The sequence below is a fragment of the Hyaena hyaena genome, unplaced genomic scaffold (assembly GCF_003009895.1).
Source record: "Hyaena hyaena isolate Hyena2069 unplaced genomic scaffold, ASM300989v1 scaffold_87, whole genome shotgun sequence".
Classification (NCBI taxonomy): domain Eukaryota; kingdom Metazoa; phylum Chordata; class Mammalia; order Carnivora; family Hyaenidae; genus Hyaena; species Hyaena hyaena.
Window position 1 is genome coordinate 1,166,528 of NW_024080718.1, and position 20,003 is coordinate 1,186,530.

Consider the following 20,003-nt stretch of genomic DNA (forward strand, 5'->3'; position numbering starts at 1 on the left):
GGGCTGGGGGGAAGAAAGGGGCACGATTCTATTCCCGTTGCCCCTTGGGCCTGACCTGGTAGGGCTTCTAATCACACCCACATATCTCTCCTGCATTTTCCAGGGTCCTTCATCATTTTCCTCCTCACAACGACCCTACCTACCTGAAGGCCCCCCTCAGCCATTTGGGACCAGGTTTTGGGCCTCTTATTCTTATTCTTATTTGGGCCTTGAATTCTTATTCAAGATGCTTAATCTGGTCTCCTAACACAAAACATGAATTGCAGTGCTCTTATCAACATTTCTTCCACAGGCGATCTTGCCTGAAACAGTCCATTCTTTGCTAGAATGACTTCCTTACTGCCTATAAAAACCTTCCATTTAGTATAGCTCCTGGGAGCTCTTTTCTCCTTGCTAGATGGGATGCTGCCTGATTCCTGAATCACTGAGTAGAGCCAATTCGATCTTCAAATTTACTCAAATGAATTTTTTTTAAATTTTTTTTTTATTTCTAGGAGAGAGAGAGAGAGAGAGAGAGAGAGAGAGAGACAGCATGAGCAGGGGAGGGTCAGAGAGAGAGGGAGTCACAGACTGAAACAGGCTCCAGGCTCCGAGCTGGCAGTCAGCACAGAGCCCGACGCGGGGCCCGAACCCCGCGAACTGCGAGATCATGACCTAAGTGAAAGTCGGACGCTTAACCGACTAAGCCACCCAGGCGCCCCAACTCAGATGAATTTTTTTTTTAACAAGACCTTTGGAGTGTTAAGCCTTATCATCTCAAACCAGTGAAATACAAGAACTTCATGCATAGCATGTATTGTAATTACAGGGAAAAGTTGTCTTCATAAAAACAAAACAACAACAATAACGGTAAAAACCAGCAATATTGGGCTTATTTTCAGAGTATCTTGGGTCCGACATCAGAAGAACCATCCCATCGTCCTCTTGTCCACCTAACTTGTTTGGAATTAACTTGAGGCATTTCTTGTAGAAGGAAACTTAACCACCTCTCCCCTCCCTAGCTCCCACAGAAGGTTAACAAATTATCCCCTTTCCCTCTGAAAAGATTCACTTCTTAATGTAGGGACTTATTCATGCCTTTAAACTTAGCATCTGATTAAATAAATGAGTAACAACTGAATTCCGCAGCCACCTTTGCTAGCTAAGACACTTTGAAGATTCATTTGTACAAGGGCGTGCTCCAGCTCCTCAGAAAATAGTGGACACGGACCCTTCCTTTTAGGGAAGGAAAATGACTTTCCAGAAGCTTTGCAAATGTTTCATGGAAATCCCACTTTTGGGTCTCTTTTCTTGTTCATCACTCCATATGCCTCATCGACCAAATTATCACACTATTCTGACGGTTCAACATGTTCTTGGCTACAGAAGGATGAAATCCTGCTACAAACTGAGCCTTGTAGGAACTTAAAAGGAAATGCATCTCATGGGAAACCTGTCTGAGAGCATGTTGTGAGACGCAGGCATTTGAAGACATCAGACTGAGACGCCAAAATGAAATTAACAAGAAGGAGTTCTCAGGGGTGGGGGATGGGGTGCCTCAGATCCAAACTAGCAGTCAATTGAGTCCAATAAGGATGCTAATGAACTGTTTTACGTGATTCTGGGGAACTCACCCTGCACCCATAATTTTCTCTCAAGGTATCGTTAAAATCAAATGATTCTGGGTATCCATTTACACTGTAATTATTTTGGTCTTTTGTAGTAACTTCCGTGGTTAAATTAGGCAATTCTTCTCCTGCTTGGTAGATAATGTAATGACTTTTTAATCATTTGTATTTTACCAGCCAAATTGTTTCCATAATCCCATTAGAAATTCTTCTGTAGTGATTCCAATGGATTTATTGAACTACTGGTGACAACCACATTGATGAACTGCAGACTCTCTGCTGCTAAATTCAACTGATGAATATCAAACACCTTCCATTTTCCTGTGAACCCAGAACAAACCTCATAATTTTGGTCGATGGACATATTTCCAGACATTCCCATAGAAATCATAAGGAATACCATGTGGTTACAGTAGATTTTTTTAAAGATTGCATTTACTTTTTTGTCCTGATTATAAAAGTAATATGTTTTATTACAGAAAATGCAGAAATATATGACCATACAAAGACTATAAAAACATCTACAGTTTCACCAATTAGTTAAACCATTTCATTTGATGGTATTTCCTTACAGTTTTTATCTACTTTTGTTTCTATTATTTATCTTTCATCTATCTATCTATCCATCTATCTCCAAAACTGGAACCATAACTTGCATGTAACTTTTTATTTCATCAAATTTTTTTCATTTAATATTCATGATTAGCATTTTTCCAGGTCACTGAATATTCTTTGAAGTTGTTATTTCATTTATTTTATTAGTTTTTTTTTCTAAGTAGGCTCATGCCCAGCGTGGAACCCAACACAGGGCTTGTACTCATGATCCTGAAGTCAAGACCTGAGCTGAGATCAAGTGTCCGATGCTTAACCAACTGAGCCACCCAGGTGCTTCTGAATTTGTAACTTTAATGGTTGTATAATATTCTATTGTATTTATTTGTCCTCTAAATATTTTCTGAGCTCCCACTAGAAGCAAGCATAAAATTTGCTGTAACTTAGTTATTTCATTATTGTTTGAACATTTGGATCCTTTAAAAATATGTCACCTCATGCCTCTCTGTTCCAAACCCAGCCAAGGCGCCCTATTTTGCTAAGAGTTAAGTCCTTTGAAACCCTTCATAACTGCCCCAAAGGGCTCTTTTCTCTCTGGCCTCTGGCTTCGTCTCCTACTCCTCTCCCTCCTCAGGCTGCTCCAGACACACTGGACCCCCAATTGATTCTCTAATTGCCAGGCGGCTTGTGTCCCTGCATCTTTGACCCAGCTGTTCCCTCTGCCTGGAACGCCCACGGACCCACTGTCTAGATATCTCACCTCCTTTAAAACTTTGCCTAATTGTAATCTTCTTAGTGAAGCAACTTGCTCCTCTTCATCTTGCTCCCAGCCGCTCCTGATCCCCACTCATCGTCCTTTTTCTTTTTCTTTTTTCCACACCAGCTATTCTCTCATGTACTATTTTACTTTAGCTATTTACTAAGTTTACTGTCTGTTATGTGATTTTTCCACTATAATGCAAATTCCAAGAGGGTAAAGATTTTTGTCATTTTCGTGTTCTAGAGTATTGCCCCCAACAATGCTTGGCACATAGTAGATTCTCAGTAAATATTTGTCAAATGAATGGACAACTGTTTGGCATTTTGGGCTATATTGAATCTAAGTCTTTAACTGAATCTCTTGTAATTTTCTGATACTGAGTCAAGGAAGCAAATTTTAAGCCTTCTTGAGATATACTCTTAAGTGGCTTTTTAGGAAAGTTGTTCTGGTTTACACTTTTAGCAGCAGAATTTAACTGTCCATCTCATTGCATTAACATATGCATTAAGTATTATTTAAAAATATCTTTGCCAATCTGATGAAAAATGCTACTCATTTAAAAAATTTACAATGAAAAGTTTTACAACTATTTGATTACTATTAAATTTGAAGATTTAAAAATTGGTTTATTATCATTAACATCTCTTCTTTTGAGTATTACCTGATCACATACCTTATTGATTTTTCTGTTGTGAATATTAAGATTTATTTTTATTTATATTAGGGATAATCTGTGCATAGCAAGAGAATATATTTAGAGAAATAAAGAGTCTTGAACATACCACCCAGCTTAAGAAATAGTACCTCATGGGGGCGCCTGGGTGGCTTAGTCGGTTAAGCGTCCGACTTTCGCTTGGGTCATGATCTCGCAGTTCGTGGGTTCGAGCCCCGCGTCGGGCTCTGTGCTGACTGCCAGCTCAGAGCCTGGAGCCTGTTTCAGCCTGTGACTCCCTCTCTCTGACCCTCCCCTGCTCACGCTGTCTGTCTCTCTCTCTCCCCTAAAAATAAATAAAACATTAAAAAAAAAAAAAAAATTTAAAAAAAAAAAAAAAAAAAAAAATAGTACCTCATGGATTCTTTTTTTTTTTTGAGAGAGAGAGAGAGCAAGCAAGTGAGCAGGAGAGGGGCAATGGGAGATGGGGGAGGGAGAATCCCAAGTAGGCTCCATGCTGGGGGCTCCACCTCACAAACTGTGAGACCATGACCTGAGTAGAAATCAAGAGTTTGACGCTTAACAGACTGAACCACCCAGACGTCCCTGAATTCTTTTGGTTTAGTATTTAGTTATTTTTGACAGAGAGAGAAACAGAGAGGAGAGAGAATGAGCAGGGGAGGAGCAGAGAGAGAGAGAGAGAGACAGAGAAGAGACAGACAGACAGACAGACAGAATCTGTAGCAGGCTCCAGGCTCTGAGCAGTAAGCACAGAGCTTGATGCAGGGCTGGAACTTATGAACCATGAGATCATAACCTGAGCCAAAGTTGGATGCCCAAACAACTGAGCCACCTAGGTGCCCCTTCCCTGGATTCTTTTGAAACCCTAATGAGTGCCTCTCAATCCCATCACTCAGCATCTTCACAAGGAAACCATTTGGTTTTTTTTTTTTATGTGTCCCCAAATGGCATATTATTTAACTTTGTCTCCTTTGAAAATGGAGTCATACTGTGTATAGTCTTCTGTACTTTAATATTGTGTTTCAAATTCACCAATGTTTGATTTCTGCAGCTGGAGGTCATTTGTTTTTACTGCTGGATATTCCCTTGTGTGTATATACCACCATTTATTTAACCAGTGTCCTGTCAGTGGGCAGTTGGGTTGTTTCTAATGCTCTGGTATTATAAACAGTACTGCTGTAAATTGTTCATGATTCCTGAGGTATTACATGCAAAGTCTCTCTAGGGTATGGTATTGATGGATCTTAGAGCATGGGTAGGTTCAACTTTTCAAGATAATGTGAAACTCCTTTCCTACTTGGTTGTATCAATGTATATTCCCACTATGAGTGGATGGTCATTTCTGTGGCTTCACATTTTTTCTAACCCTTGTACTGTGCCAGAATGCTGAAAAATGATATCCCTTTTTGTTTTAAATTTCATTTTCCTTTCAAATGATTATAGGGTATTTATCTTTCCTTTTCTTTCCTTCTCCTTCTCCTCTTCATCTTCTCTCTCTCTCCCTCTCCCTCTCCTCCTCCTCCTCCTTCTCCTCCTCCTCCTCCCCCTTCTTCTTCTTTTCTCCTCCTCTTCCTCCTTCTCCTCCTTGTTCTTGTTCTTGTTCTTCTTGTTCTTCTTCTTGTTCTTCTTCTTGTTCTTCTTGTTCTTCTTCTTCTCCTTCTCCTTCTCCTCCTCCTCCTCCTCCTCCTCCTTCTTAAGAGTCATCCCTCTTAAAATGGTAGCTTAATGGAGCAAGAGTAGAAGATGAAGCACAGCATATCTGGAGGTCATAAACATAGTCCTAGATCCACAAGACAGAAAGGTTTTTAATTCCTTTGGAGTAAACCTTTCATATGAATGAAGTGCATTCATTGACTCATTCAGTCATTCATGTTCAACCACTGAAGTTCTAGGAGCTCTGTTTGACTGCTCTTACTATATTGTGGACATGAACTTCTTTCCATCTGGGCAGAAATTATATATCAGCTATTTTTTAGTGTACTTTACTTTCTATTGTACCCAAATAATGTTACTGCCTATAATCATAAAGAGTTGGGGCACCTGGGTGGCTCAGTCGGTTAAGCGTCCAACTTCGGCTCAGGTCATGACCTCACAGTTTGTGGGTTTGAGCCCCACATCAGGCTCTGTGCTGACTGCCAGCTCAGAGCCTGGAGCCTGCTTCCGATTCTGTGTCTGCCTCTCTCTCTGACCCTCCCCTGCCCACGCTGTTTCTCTCTCTCAGAAATAAATAAAACATTAAAAAAAAAAAAAAAAAAAAAAAAGAGTAGAAGATTCTGGACCCAGGTTGCTTGTGTTCAAGTACTGGATTTGTACTTGCTGTGTGACTCTGGGCATGTCACTTAACATTTTTGTGCATTGGATCCTTTATCTAAATAATGGAGATAATAATTGTACAAACCTCATAAAATTTTTGTAAAAATTATGGGACATCTGGGTGGCTCAGTTGGTTAAGTGTCTGATTTTGGCTCAGGTCATGATCTCATTCTTCATGGTTTTGAGCTCTGTGTGAGGCTCTGTGTGGAAAGCTGGGAGCCTGGAGCCTGCTTCGGATTCTGTGTCTCCCTCTCTCTCTACCCCTCCCCCTCTCACGCTCTGTCTCTCTCACAAAAATAAATAATCATTAAAAATTAAAAAAAAAATTTTTCTGTAAAGATTGAACAGTAAAGGTTTAATAGCCAGCTCTCTTGATTTGCAGCATTTGCCAATCTCCATGTTGTAAATACTCCCTCCATGGACAATTTGAAGCCATCAAAGTAGCATCGCTGAATATAGAGTTGAAAAGAGATGCATAGTAGCTCACCATGACATAATATTTCCTCTAACATAGATGCACTACATAGAAATAACCTCAAGAATGTAGATAATAGTAATATAATTAGGGAGAGATTAATTTGGAGCATTTATTAAGCTTGTTTTTAAAAATTATTTATTTATTTAAGAATGGCTGTGTTTAACAACAGTTCATAAATTTCCAAAAATTTATATTAGCTGGAATAAACTGACTCCAGCTTATTTAAGTTAATGTATGTAAAGAACTTTGAACAAAGCTCTGTACACAGCATATGGTGTATAAATGTTAGCTAATTTCTACTGCTACTGCTGTTATTTTGACTAGTGGTTCTATAAATGCTGAAATTAGGTATTTTTTAATTGCACTAGAAAAGCCCTGGCACTAATGTAGAATCCTCTCTTGTCACCAGAGATGACTAAAGCTCTTAAGAGTAATTAGTCATCTCCCTAAATGTCAGATGCTACTTAAATACCTAGAAAATTAATTCACTATAATGATCCATTTATCCTTTGTTGAAATTAATTCCTTAAGTTGTAAACTTATATATAAAGTTTTAAAGTACTTACAATAATTAAAGTGTTTTCTAATACTCCTCTACATTTTTTAATGTTTATTTATTTTTGGGAGACAGAGACAGAGCATGAGTGGGGGAGGGGCAGAGAGAGGGGGAGACAGAACCCAAAGCAGGTTCCAGGCGCTAAGCTGCCAGCACAGAGACCAATGCGGGGCTCGAACCTATGAACCTCCAGATTATGACCTGAGCCAAAGTTGGACGCTTAATCGACTAAGCCACTCAGACGCCCTTCCTAATACTCCTCTAAATCCATAAAACTAGAATATAACAGATCAGCTTATTCTGGAATATGTAAGGGGAAAAGAAACAAATTAAATAAAACCAATTGATTTACAGGTTAAACTGGAAGTCCTTTGTGTTATAAGTCGTAAGTTTTAGTTTTCCTTGAATTAGCTTCAAACAGGTAGAATCACATTAAGAATGTTTAGTGAAGGCCCAACTTGAGAGATGTCGATCTGTTCTAGGACTATGCGCCCCAAAGTGTGCTGTGTAAAATTTCATTCCCTGGGTGATGTCTTAGGGGAAGAAAAAGCCCTTTGATCAAGGGAGTTTGGGGAATGCTGCATACTAGTCCGCTCCAGGGATGCACAATGCACTCTAGTGTCGTATGGCTCTGCACAGCGCTATGCTACAGACAACTACCTAATGTGGTGTAACTCCTCATCTCTTAGACTTATTTGGCTCCAGCATCTTGTTTCCATATAAGTCATGTTAACATCTTGGGCAATTGGTGTTCTTTGTGAACACTTTTGGAATCCCCATACTGAGGTTATTATTAGCAATAGTCAATTGTTTTGCGATCTTCGGCAAACCCTAGCCTCAGTTTCTCCTTCGAACTACTAACCCCCTCCCAGAGATGCGATGAACCATAGTTTCCACAGAAAGCTTCTTTAAAGGCTCTGGAATGCTGCTTCTATATTTGGATAAGGCTCAGCACCAGAAAGCCACCTTATTGGTTTTCCTGTTGCTGTGTTCCTTCACAACTCTCCACGACGCGCCTCCACAGAGTGTCATGTTGGACTGGCTCACACGTAGATGTGGACGCTAGGCAAGGCCAGGAAGCTACAGCTTGCTTCCATTTCAACCTGATGGTTTGTTTCAAAGGTCATTTGTTTTTTCTTCTAAAGGCATAACTGCTGTCGGAACTGCCTTTGGTACATGTGTAGCCACTTACATTGAGACAAGTTGTCATTTCGAGGGTGGCTGAAATGTGGGGCCAGGATGACTGCAAACTTAAGGCTCATCTTGGCTCATTTTTCTGCTGCCTTCTCAGTCTGGGATGGGTTGAGAAACATGGTAGTATGTAATCCATATAAACAAGCCAGGGCGAAATATCCAAATGACTGAGAAGCAGACCAGCTTTAAAACTCCCGTAGAACACCTGGAGTTTAGCTCTTGTGACACAAAGCCAAGGATTCATTAATCAGCATGGTCCCCAATGGACTAGGGGCCCATGATTGGCTTTGCTTCTGCTCCTTCCTGGAGTCTTTGAGGCTCACATGCAAATGCCGAGCAAATATTCATCTTTACAAAGTAGAAAATGATTACAAATTAGTTTTGGGTGTTTCCCTGAAGTGAGGCAAGACTAATTTGGACTTTGGGGGACATTTGTCTTTGGGGTTTCTGGAAAGTGTCATAATGCTCTTCATTGAATCAAGTTTCCATGGGTGGAGATGAATTTCACTTCTAAAACAAAGCTTTAGATCTGATTCCAGCCAGGTTCCTGCCTTTCTGTCTTCTAATAAAGAACAGCAGTTATAAGTTGGAAAACCCCAAAATTATCTTTTTGGTTAAAATAGATTGTTCATACAATTCTGAAAAATATCTTTCCCTTATGAGCTCTAATTGAAAACTATGAATTCTTTCTTAAGCAGGAACTGAGGTTCAAAGCAATCAATTTTGTCCTCTTAATTTGCCCTATACTTTCTTCCTCATTTCTGTATTTGCACTATTAATACCAGAGCGATTCAGGAAATGGTCACTGACTTAACTGGTTCGATGGCGAATGAATCTTCTCAAGGCTTGGGTTGTGAAGTTGAGAGTGGGACATAGAAGAGCTTATCTGGCCAGTGCCTAAGGACAGGCAGATGTTTTGCATTTTCTCTAAACTTCCTTGTCCATGGACCTAAGAACTTGCTCCTTGACAAGGCCAGCTGCATGAATGTATGAACTGTGCAGCTGTACAGGCCCTGCATGGAGAAAGACCCCAGGCTTAATGCCCTGTGGTCACCATGTTGATATTCTTAATGCTTTTTTGAAAAACTTATTTTGAGAAAGAGAGAGAAAGAGAAAGAGAGAGAGAGAGAGAGAATGAACATGGGAGGGGAGAAAGAGAATCCCAAGCAGGCCCTATGCCCAGCCTGAGCCAAAATCAAGAGTCAGACACTTAACCAACTGAGCCACCCAGGTGCCCACTTAATGCTTTTTGAACAAGAGGTCCCACATTTTTATTTTGCTCTGGGCCCCTTTAATTATGCAGCCAGTTTCCTCTTGGGTTATTGTTGGGCCAGGCTCTCTGCTCTCCGCCTGCTCTTCTCTCCCACCTATGGCCCCAGACTCAGTATCAAGACTATGCTCAGTGTCATGGTCACTGGAGCAGGAAGCTGATATTCACTTTGTGGTGAGTCAGCTTTCAATGGTCCTCTTGTGAATTTTATGGATTGCTTACCATCTCCAAGTGGCTTTCTCCTGGTCTGGACTTTCAAGATATGCCAGGTAATTTCAACAGTTGTGCCAGCCGAACATGATTAGGAAGGGAGGGAAAAGTTACTTAGAAAAAGCCCTGCCATGCCAAAGCTTAATAAAAATTATTTTTCATTTATAATTTCTGTATTCTTATTAACAATAAACCAGTAAATAGGTGCAAAATCAATTTACAATTGGAGTTTATATTTGAATTTTAAAAAGTCTTCCTGAACACCTGAATACTTTGTTTTATGATGTCAGTTTCCTGTATATTGTTTCTATTTTTTTATGTTGAGCCATATGGAGGACATTTATTCAGTATGCTTATTAAACTTTTATATTTGCACCACTTGCATAAACTGCCTAAAAATCGTGATGACAAAATTCCTGTCTTTGGAGTCCTTTGTTTTCTTTTTCTTTCTTTCTTTCTTTTTCTTTTTCTTTTGCTCCTTTATTTATTTATTTATTTATTTTTGTCCCAGGGAATTCTTCCAAAATGGCAGTTAACTGTTTCTCATTTAACTAATTTATTTATGTATTTTTTAAAGGTTATTTTATTTATTTTGAGAGAGAGAGAGCATGAGCAGGGGAGGAGCAGAGAGAGAGAGAGAAACTCCTAAGCAGGCTCCGTGAGGTCAGCGCAGAGCCCAATGTGGGACTTCAACCCATGAACCGTCAGATCATGACTTGGTCCGAAACCAAGAGTTGGATGCTTATTCAGCCACCCAGACATTCTGCTCCCTTAACTAATTTGAACTTTTCTCATCTCACGATGAGACATCTCCCTTGTCCCCCCTTATTTTGGTAGAAATGCTTTTCTTAAACTGTACTTTATTGTGATGATATATGCCTTCTTGAAGGGCATGGAAAGAATCGTCCTGTTATTTCTCTGTCTCTGTGACCGAGAGCATCGTGTCATCCATGACCCTCAGACGTCCTTAGGAGAACGCACAGGAGACATTGCTCTCCACTTACAATTAGAGCTGGTGACAGGGCTGGCTCGTCCGGGATGACGCCTAGCACAGCAAGCTAACATTGTGTCATAAGGGTCACCAGACAGGGGATGAGATGAGAACAATCTAGTTACCAAAACTTTTAGGAGTACTGCATATGGTTGAAGGGAGTATTTTGAGAGGCCATGTGGGGACGGGCTAAGAATTTCAAGGAGCATGAGCAAGCAACAATATGCTCCATGAACTTCCCTCTCAGCATCTTGGCTGGATTTCGCTGGAGAGCTTTTGTTTGCTGGGTGGGGCCTGGCATTTTGGGACTGAAGACAAACTGCCTGGATACTGGATGAGAAGCTGAGCCCTGTCCCTCCGCCCCCACCCCTTCCTTTTTTAATCCTCTTTAAGCAGCTCCTCTGTAAATGAATGTGGAAGAGATATTTGAAAGACTATTCACTTGAAGGGACGCCAAAGCAGCTTTCCTGCAGACCTACTTACCTTGAGCCAGCCCTAATGTAAGTGCCTGTTATAGTTTAGCTTCTCCTGAGCAACTCGTTTCTGTGTCTGCAGTCTTCGAGTCTCATAACCAGCGCTGATTTCCCCCTTTGAGGTGGAGGAAGCATGGCTTGCAGCTCCACGTGTGGTCCACCTCTCACAAGTGTGCGGGGGTCCTTGTATGCCTTTTGTCTTAACCTCATTCCTGGGCCCATTTTACTGCTTAACCTTTATTTCTTCTTGCCTAATTTTTCCTTCTTATTTTATCCTGCCAAACACTATGCATCTTCTCAGATTGCCTTGACTCCTTACTATTTTGACGTTGAAATTATTGTTTAGAAGTATTTTACGTAAATAATTCTCTTCCTCTTTCTCTTCCTCCTCTTTCTTCTTCCTCTCCCTTCCCCTCTTTTGTGGTTGCTTCATAAGAGTAACAGCAATTATTTCATATCCCATAATATTCTTTGCTTCAAGAGCTGGGCTCCATTGTTGTGGCTCTACATAAACTGACAAAGTAATCACGGGGCATATTTTGGATGAAGATTCATAATACACGTGGTGGAGAAGGGAGGGAGGAAGTGCTCAATCAATTTGTATAAGTAAACATGTACACAGGCAAACAGTAAATGATATTAACTATATAGGATCTGAAGACACAGTAAAATACAAGTGACTCATACTGTACTTCACCAAATAAAGCTGTTATGCATGTTTATATTAAAAATAATTCAAGATATAATTAGTACCATTCACTTATATCTGATAATCAACAAATTATCAGACTAACCTCCTAATAACTAGTTTCAAATGACTACCAGTCATTTCCCCCAAGATGTCCCACAGGCACATTAAACTCAACATCTTCAGTACCAAGCTCAGCATCTCTGGAAACCCTCATCACTGCTCATACTTGTTCCTCCTTGGCCATTCATATCACTGTTCAGATTCCTTTCTCTCTTTTTTTAAAAATGTTTATTCATTTTTGAGAGAGCGAGTATGAGTGGGGAAGGGTCAGAGAGAGAGGAAGACAGAGGATGTGAAACAGGCTCTGAACTGACAGCACAGAGCTCAATGTGGGGTTTGAACTCACGAACTATGAGATCATGACCTGAGTTGAAGTTGGATGCTTATTCAGCTGAGCCACCCAGGTACCCCAGATTCCTCTCTTTTCTGAAGCCCTACATGCAGTCGGTGACCCAGTCCCTTGTTTACATTTGAAATTCCTCTCGAATGCAGACTCATGGATCCTAAAGCCATTTCAGATCCTACATGTATTCCTCAGTGATTCCTTTGCCTGCATTCTCCTGTGGGGGTGTGTACTCCAGGGTGCACATAAAACTGTCTTCTGGGTGAGCAGTGAAAGGATCAGAGTTTCTCTTAATATTTTTATCTCTTCAACATTTCTGGCTTTTAAAATGCATACCGGTTACATATGTAATAAATATAATCACATGTAGGACTATGTGCTCAGACATTTCTAATGGATGTAGAGTCAAAATGGTTTGGAGATGACCAACCTAGACTGTTGTGCTTTGTTACCCTTCCTTCAGTGTAACTTTTCCACCTTTTTATTACTCATCCATGAGGTAAAGTGCTTAAAATAAACTAAGTACTTTATAAGTGTTAGCTATTAGTACCATTTTTAAAGTTTATTTGTTTTGAGAGGGAGAGCATGTGAGTGTGTGTGCATATGCAAGAGAGAGGGAGAAAGAGAATCCCAACCAGGCCCTGTGCTGTCAGTGTGGAGCCCAGTACAGGTCTCAATCTCACAACTGTGAGATCATGACCTGATCCAAAGTCGAGTCAGATGCTTAACTGACTGAGCCACCCAGGCGTGGCTGGCTTTTAGTACTATTATCCTATCCCCAAACTTAACTTTCTGTCCCGCCATCTTAGATCCTCATTATCAAGCATCTGGATTTTTACTTCAAAGACTTAAGTCAGTTGGTTCTCATAGTAAGATCCACAGTTGTTAGCTCCCTGGCTCCTGGCCTGTTTTGCCAAATGTGTGTGAGCAGAAGCTGGCACTCTGGGCTCTGGCTAGTTAGAGCAGAAAGATTGCTGTGGTCTAGCATCACCACAAGATATGTTCGGTCTGCTTCCAGCCTCTCCCTTGATCACTTCCCTATCACGTCATGTCCCTGAACCACACAAATCATTATCCACTGCCCAAGAAAAGAAAACGTGTAGGCTTTAGGTTTTCTATCAAATAAAGTCCACATTCCCCCGGGAGGATAAGGAGAATAAAGTACAGTGGAAAGTACCTACTTAGGATTTGTGGAGTTTTGTGTTCTACTATATTTGCTAAGAAAAGGGGAAGAGGAATAGCCTAGTGTTAAGGCTTCTGAGTCAGGTGACATGAATTCAAATGTGACCCTCTCTGTGTGATCTTGGGTAAATTGCTTCTTATCTCTCTACCTCAGTTTTCTTATCTGTAAAAGGGCATAATGATTCCTGTCTCACAGGACTGTAAGATACATACAACTTCCTTGGGGACCAGTAAGTTTTAAATTAGTGGTAGCACTTGTCATTTGCAATGTTCTGACACTTTTAGAAAGTCTTAGAAAGTCTCCTACTAAGGGAGATTTATCACATTCCAGTTAGAGAAGACTTCTTGAAGGAAATGTCAACTAAATGGGAGCTGACATACATAGGAAGGTCTCAGGCAGTGACCGAGGTGTAGCGTGGTGTGGCTGGAGCAGAGGCAGAGAGAGACCTGGGAGGGAGTGGCGGACCTCGGGAGCCGGGCAGTGTCAGAGACCGACCGGAATATCTTCTCTTTTGTATGATACTGCAGTCTTTGCCACCACTCATCACAACCAACTTTATTTCCATAAGATAACACATGCAAATACCACTCCATATTACTCTCAGAAAACTAAAGCAGCACCTTTATTTTATACAAACAGTATAAAATGTTTATTACATAAGAGCTGTGTTTTGTTTACAATATATTATATTGCTTCAAGCCAATGCCAAAAGTCCATACATTATATTTCCTATTTTATTGTGTTTACAATATATTATATTGTTAAATGCCACTGCCACAGTGTTCTTTCTTTTCTTTTCTTTCTTTCTTTCTTTCTTTCTTTCTTTCTTTCTTTCTTTCTTTCTTTCTTTCTTCTGAATTCTCTAGAATCATGGTAAGGTCAAAATATATTCTACTGAGAGTTTAAAAACAAGAGGAATTTAAAAAATGTGACAAATGTCTAAATATACCACGATAACATTAGAAATGCTGTAACTTCAACACAATTAACTGCTTCATCCAAACGCTGTGACTTATGCATTTTTGTTGCATGTACCTTTTCCAGTGTTCCCCAGCCCCTTGATACGGTGAATGCATTGCAATTTTGGAAATAATTTGCCACCTACACATCTGAAAAGACACAGTTTTAACCTGATCAGCTGACATAACATCAAATCTGTCCCAAAATACTGAAACAAGAAAATCTATGCCATCATGCTATAGACATACTTAGAAAACTTAAAAGGAAGAGTAAATATCAGCTCAATGATTTATAATGAAGCTAATAAAATTCAGGCCAGTATTCTTAACTGTAACGAACATTATTTGAACATTCAACACATGAAAGGTTAACAAAGGCTATGAACTTGGTGTAACTTAAAACGTTTCAGATGTCGGAGTTCACCAGATGTAATTGGATTCAGGTGGATCCTGCCTCCCCTCGGCCTTTTTAAGTGAAGGCGTGTGCTGCCTGAGCCGGGCGCCTGCTGGCCTCAGGGCGTGCATGAGGTTGGCTCCGTACCCTGTAAAATTATTCACAGCTTAAAAGAAAAGAAACTACAAAAACAGGCTCTTCAGATTCATTATTAACCATTCAAATGAAATCCATTTTCCCTTTTCATCCCAGACTGAAAGACCACAGCCACCACAAAAAGCCACCAGAGTGAAGAGATGTTACAGGTCCAGGATCTCTGTTACAAAAGAAACCCATTTTAGGAGCCATCCAATCTGGCTTCCATCGAAGCTCTGACTCACTATAGATTTTGGCCATGCAGAAACTCTTGATCAAAGTTTGGATGAATGTGACCAAATGAAGGATTTTCTCCACTGAAGGGCTGGTAGAGATCTAGCACTGAGGTCCCCAAAGCAGGGGTGCTTCTGCAGAGGACTTGATTATTTTCACCACATTGCAAAACCAGCCTCGACTAAATTGATCCAGAACACCCCCACCGTTCAAATCAATCACGCAATCAAGTGTGGCTACTGCACTTACATAAAGTAGGATTTTGGTAAGAAGTAAGGGCTTCTATGATGCGTTTTAGAGAAGGGTTACAATTGGAACTGACTCCTTATCAATGGGGATTTGTCGGTTTCAGTCCATTTCCAGCTCAGTTGTAAGTGCACTGTAATACTGAGCAACACAGCTTCTGACCTCCCTTCCTCCTCTGGAGGTGCCTGGGGCACTGACTCGTTTCTACAGATTTTCTAAAAATGGATCCAAGACAGCCATCACATTTTAAAAATCTGCCTCCATCTTCCTGTGCATTGGAGTCGAGTTTGGCATTCCGTTTGTTCCCTGTGGTTTTTCAATGCAGGCATGCCACTAAGTAACTACTGAGAACAGAATACTTTGTTCCTAAATGTGTTTCTTTGAATTGTCAGTATGTAGGCTAGTAGCTCATGGAACAGCCAGAACATGAGCCAACAACGGCGCTGGAGAAAATCCCTACCCTGCCGCTCTCCCCGCCACCCATGAAGCCATAACCTCCCGGCTGGCGAGGGTGAGCCTCAGCCGGGAAGTCTGTCTCCAGTGTCCTCCTCCTTCCCAATAGCATGTCTGGGTGCCCAGGACCTCCCAAAGTGTCACCTCGCTGGGAGTCTGTTCCCAGCAGAACTCTGTACCTCAGACCTTCCTTGTCACCTCCCCCTGGTCAAAATAAACCTCATTCATTCAGCCCAGTTTTCTAAGCTAATGTACCAAATGGCTGGGTGGCCTTGCCCAGAAAATACATTTGCATCTTAATCAAGCACCAGGGCATCTTCATGATGCAATGCCTTGATCAGAGGGAGCCACATAGTCGATGACAAAATGACGACACTCTCGGCAGCGGGTCTATTAGTGGAGATGGGTGGGGGCTGGCACACCTGTCAGAAATGCTCACCAATGCCACCTGAGGGCCCCTAACATGGCTTCTTTTTGGAGAAGTGACCGGTGTATCAACGGGGACAGTGCCCCACTACTCTCTCGCCATCACTCTTGGTCACCAGTCCCCAAATGTGGGCCTCAGATGAACTCAGTAACTGAGGCCTGGGATGTATAGCGTGTGACCTCTGCTCATCCTGGGGCCCGAGGACGTTTTGAAAGCTACTTTGATTTGGGGACAAGAGTTAGGGTTTGCAGCCTGAGTTGAGAGCCCTTTAAAGGATTTGGTTTACTCTTTCCCAAAAGGTCTCCAGAAATGGTCGGTTTTCTACAGGTCTCTTTTAGTTCAAAAAAGGCTTCCCCCAAGTACGTCCTTGCACGGATACCATTCAACCATTACCACCTGGGGAAAGGACTATTTTCCAGAGAAGCTACAAGTCTTGTTAGGCTACGCCCACCTGAAGCCAATTCAGTCTAACATTCGGTCATTCAGTGAGTGAAAAAGACTCAGATCAATGGCTTAGTGTAGCCTAGACACCAGCCTACCTTAAAATAAACAAATAAGCATGTATACCTACATATAGATGTATTAGATACACATCATAATAATATATGTGAACATTATAAAATATGCACAAATATTAGAGGTTTGGAATTGAGATGTCTAAATATATATAACATGCTTAGATATTTTCCCTCAGCCTCGCTGATCATTTCTGCACTCACTGGGCTACATGCACCACCCTTTGGACGCTGAGAATCCAGGAAAACATCTGATGTGAAGGTGATCTGTTCAATTTGTGCCCATTATTTTGGAGACTGGATATGACAGGCAACATGTGAACTTCTGCTGTTGAAGGATGTGGTATGACTGAAGCCTTCCTTCCCTCCAAGGAAAAGTGGATAGCGGGCCCACGCTTAGGAGATGGAGTTCTAACTGCCAGATGGATTGAAACCACATTGTTTATTTTGTTCACTTGCTAATTGACTGCCCCTCCCACTAGAACCTGGGCTCCGCCAGGTGGGGGATTTTCCCCCACTCGCTGGCCTGTCTCCAACACTTGGATTCCTGCTTACAACAGAGAAGATATCAATCAAAATGAAAGGGTTGAATTTAGCCAGTTTCATTTTGTGTCTAAAATGGGCCAGTGGCTTATTATCTATACAGCTAGTTCAGTTTTAGTAGTCAGTAAATTTTAAAAAACACAGCTCAGTTATAACAGCTCTTCCATACTTCTTAGGCCTTTTTTTTCTTTTTCTTTTTGTCTAAAAGAACTTATTTAAAACATAACATAACCAATATACTTTAATGATTTTTAAGAGCAAATCTCTTCATGTTTTATATGCTTGCTGATAAATCTTGATAAAATCAGAGCCAACTAGATGGATATAGTTAACTTAAGATCTTATACTTGTTATTCTTTCATGGTTACCACACTGTAATACCAAATCAACCTGAATTACTAATTACTGTAAAACAGTTGTAGAGCTCTTTTACAGAAGTGGTGATCATTTACACTGATGCATTGCCCTTATACTCTAAAGTTTAGACTCAAAGGTTTGAAAATTGCGGGGGCCAGGGGGAGCTATGAGGGAGAAGAGGCAGAGAAGGGGAAGCTGTTTTTACTGAAACAGAAAGCCAGACTGAGTTATGGGTTATCTATTAGCATTTGGAGCCAAGACGTGAGAGAGTCTCGCTCTTCAGAAGCTCCCACTTACTTTTATTGCAGTGTCTTCCATGCCAGCCTTCTTGACACTGGCATTTGTTGGGTTCATGGCAAGTTCCATGTGTACCGCAGCCAGGCTCACAGACAGCTAGAATCAGAGGAGATAAAAAAGAATGCTTCCTGAGCTTTCATTGTTCTACAGAACTACACAGCTGCTTTTCTTGTACTTTTTTTTGTGTTTGAATTTTTTAAATTTATTTTTGAGAGAGACAGAGAAAAAGAGCGCCAACAAGGGAGGGGCGGAGAGAGGGAGACACGGAATCTGAAGCAGGTTCCGAGCTGTCAGTCACAGAGCTCGATGCAAGGCTCAAACCCATGCGCCACGAGATCACGAAGTGTAATCATGACCTGAGCCGAAGTCAGACACTTAACCGACTGAGCCACCCAGGCGCCCCTCTTGTAGTTCCTTAGAATGTGTTAGTTAGGGCTTCATCCCCTGTTGTTGTTGTTTTTCCTAAGCCAATCTCCAGCTCTAAGTCAGTCTGGGACTTTTTGAAACAGTCCTACAGCGCCTGGGTGTCTCAGTTGGTTGAACCTCTGATTCTTGATTTTGGCTTGGGTCATGATCTCACAGTCCTGGGATCGAGCCCCATGCTGGGGTCCATACTGAGCATAGAGCCTGCTTAAGATTCTCTCTCTCTCTCTCTCTCTCTCTGTCTCTACCCTTTCCCCAGGCTCACACACGCATGCTTTATCGCTCTCTAAAATAAAAAATAAATAAATAAAGTAAAAAAATAAAGTCCTGGGGCGCCTGGGTGGCTCAGTTGCTTAAGCCTACGACTTCGGCTCAGGTCATGAGTACACGGTTCATGGGTTCGAGCCCCGCATTGGGCTCTGTGCCGACGGCTAGCTCAGAGCCTGGAGCCTGTTTCAGATTCTGTGTCTCCCTCTCTTTCTGACCCTCCTCTGCTCATGCTCTCTTTCTCTCTCTTAGAAATAAATAAAACATTTAAAAAATTTTTTTAAAAAGCCCTGGGAGAGATCTTAAACTAAGCTTGATGTTTCTCATTCACAACAGATGCTCAGTAGGACTTTGAACACTGCTAGAATGGAAGTTTTGTTTCCTTAAGAAAACTCTAAATAGTTAAAAAGTTCAGTTCCTTGTGTGTGAATGCTTCTGATTTTTTACACGCCTGGATTCCATACAGTGTTTTTGTTCCAGATAAAGGGGACCTACAGATCAGTTAAGAAAGGCTCATTGTAACGCCGAGGCAACATGCACTGGGCACAGAAGTTATGTAGGAGGAAACCCCCCAAGCCAGGCTGATTATGTGTATGGGTACTTACGCTTTGAACAGAGGTCTCCTTGGTAACCTTTGGAGCACTTACATTTGCTTTTACCAATGCATTTACCTCCATTTCGACAGGGTTGTGGGCATTTACCTGAAACAGAGAAGGATGCAAATAGGCAACGAACTCAATGCATCACTCAGAGGTCATCACATTTTTCAAAGGAACTGCAGGGCTTTAAGAAGATAACTGCTTTTTAATTTTTTTTAATGTTTATTTGTTTTTGAGAAGCAGAGAGAGACAGAGCACAAGCAAGGGAGGGGCAGAGAGAGAAGGAGACACAGAATCAGAAGCAGGCTCCAGACTCTGAGCTGTCAGCCCAGTGCCCGACGCGGGCCCAAACGCACGGACTATGAGATCATGACCTGAGCCGAAGTCGGACACTAAACCGACTGAGCCACTTAGGCACCCCGATAACTGCTTTTTAAATGGCAGCTATTTCCACTTATTTCAGATCTACTCTGGCTTTGAGACTGAGTTTCTTTTTTGGAACAAACAGGCTAGTGTTCTTACTTAGGATTTCTAACCTATATCTTCTACAATAAATGTGTTGCCCACATTTATACTTATATAAATGTATTTATATTACTTTTTAATACACAGAATAACTTCTGATTCATAGACACTTGTCATTTAAGACAGAGGAAAAGTTAAGATATCAATTAACCTCGAAATGATCTTTTCTCGGAGTTCAGACTTTGAATGTGGCTCTTTCTGCAAGCAGGCCTACACCTCTTCCTGGCAGGATCTTGCTGGGCCTACGATTCCCCAGAGAGCAGGGCTTGCAGCAG

General features: G+C 41.3%; 1 protein-coding gene across 1 annotated transcript in view; it reads right to left on the reverse strand.

The window, feature by feature from the left end:
- Positions 1-14,172: 14,172 nt before the first annotated feature.
- WIF1 (WNT inhibitory factor 1) overlaps positions 14,173-20,003 on the reverse strand; it is a 71,751-nt gene continuing 65,920 nt past the window's right edge. The window contains exons 8-10 of the mRNA XM_039234281.1: positions 19,210-19,305; positions 17,915-18,010; positions 14,173-14,855 (exon numbers count right to left, since the gene is read on the reverse strand). Coding sequence (XP_039090212.1) covers positions 14,734-14,855; positions 17,915-18,010; positions 19,210-19,305 — 314 coding nt within the window. The 3' untranslated portion in view covers positions 14,173-14,733. The remainder of the gene's footprint in view (positions 14,856-17,914; positions 18,011-19,209; positions 19,306-20,003) is intronic.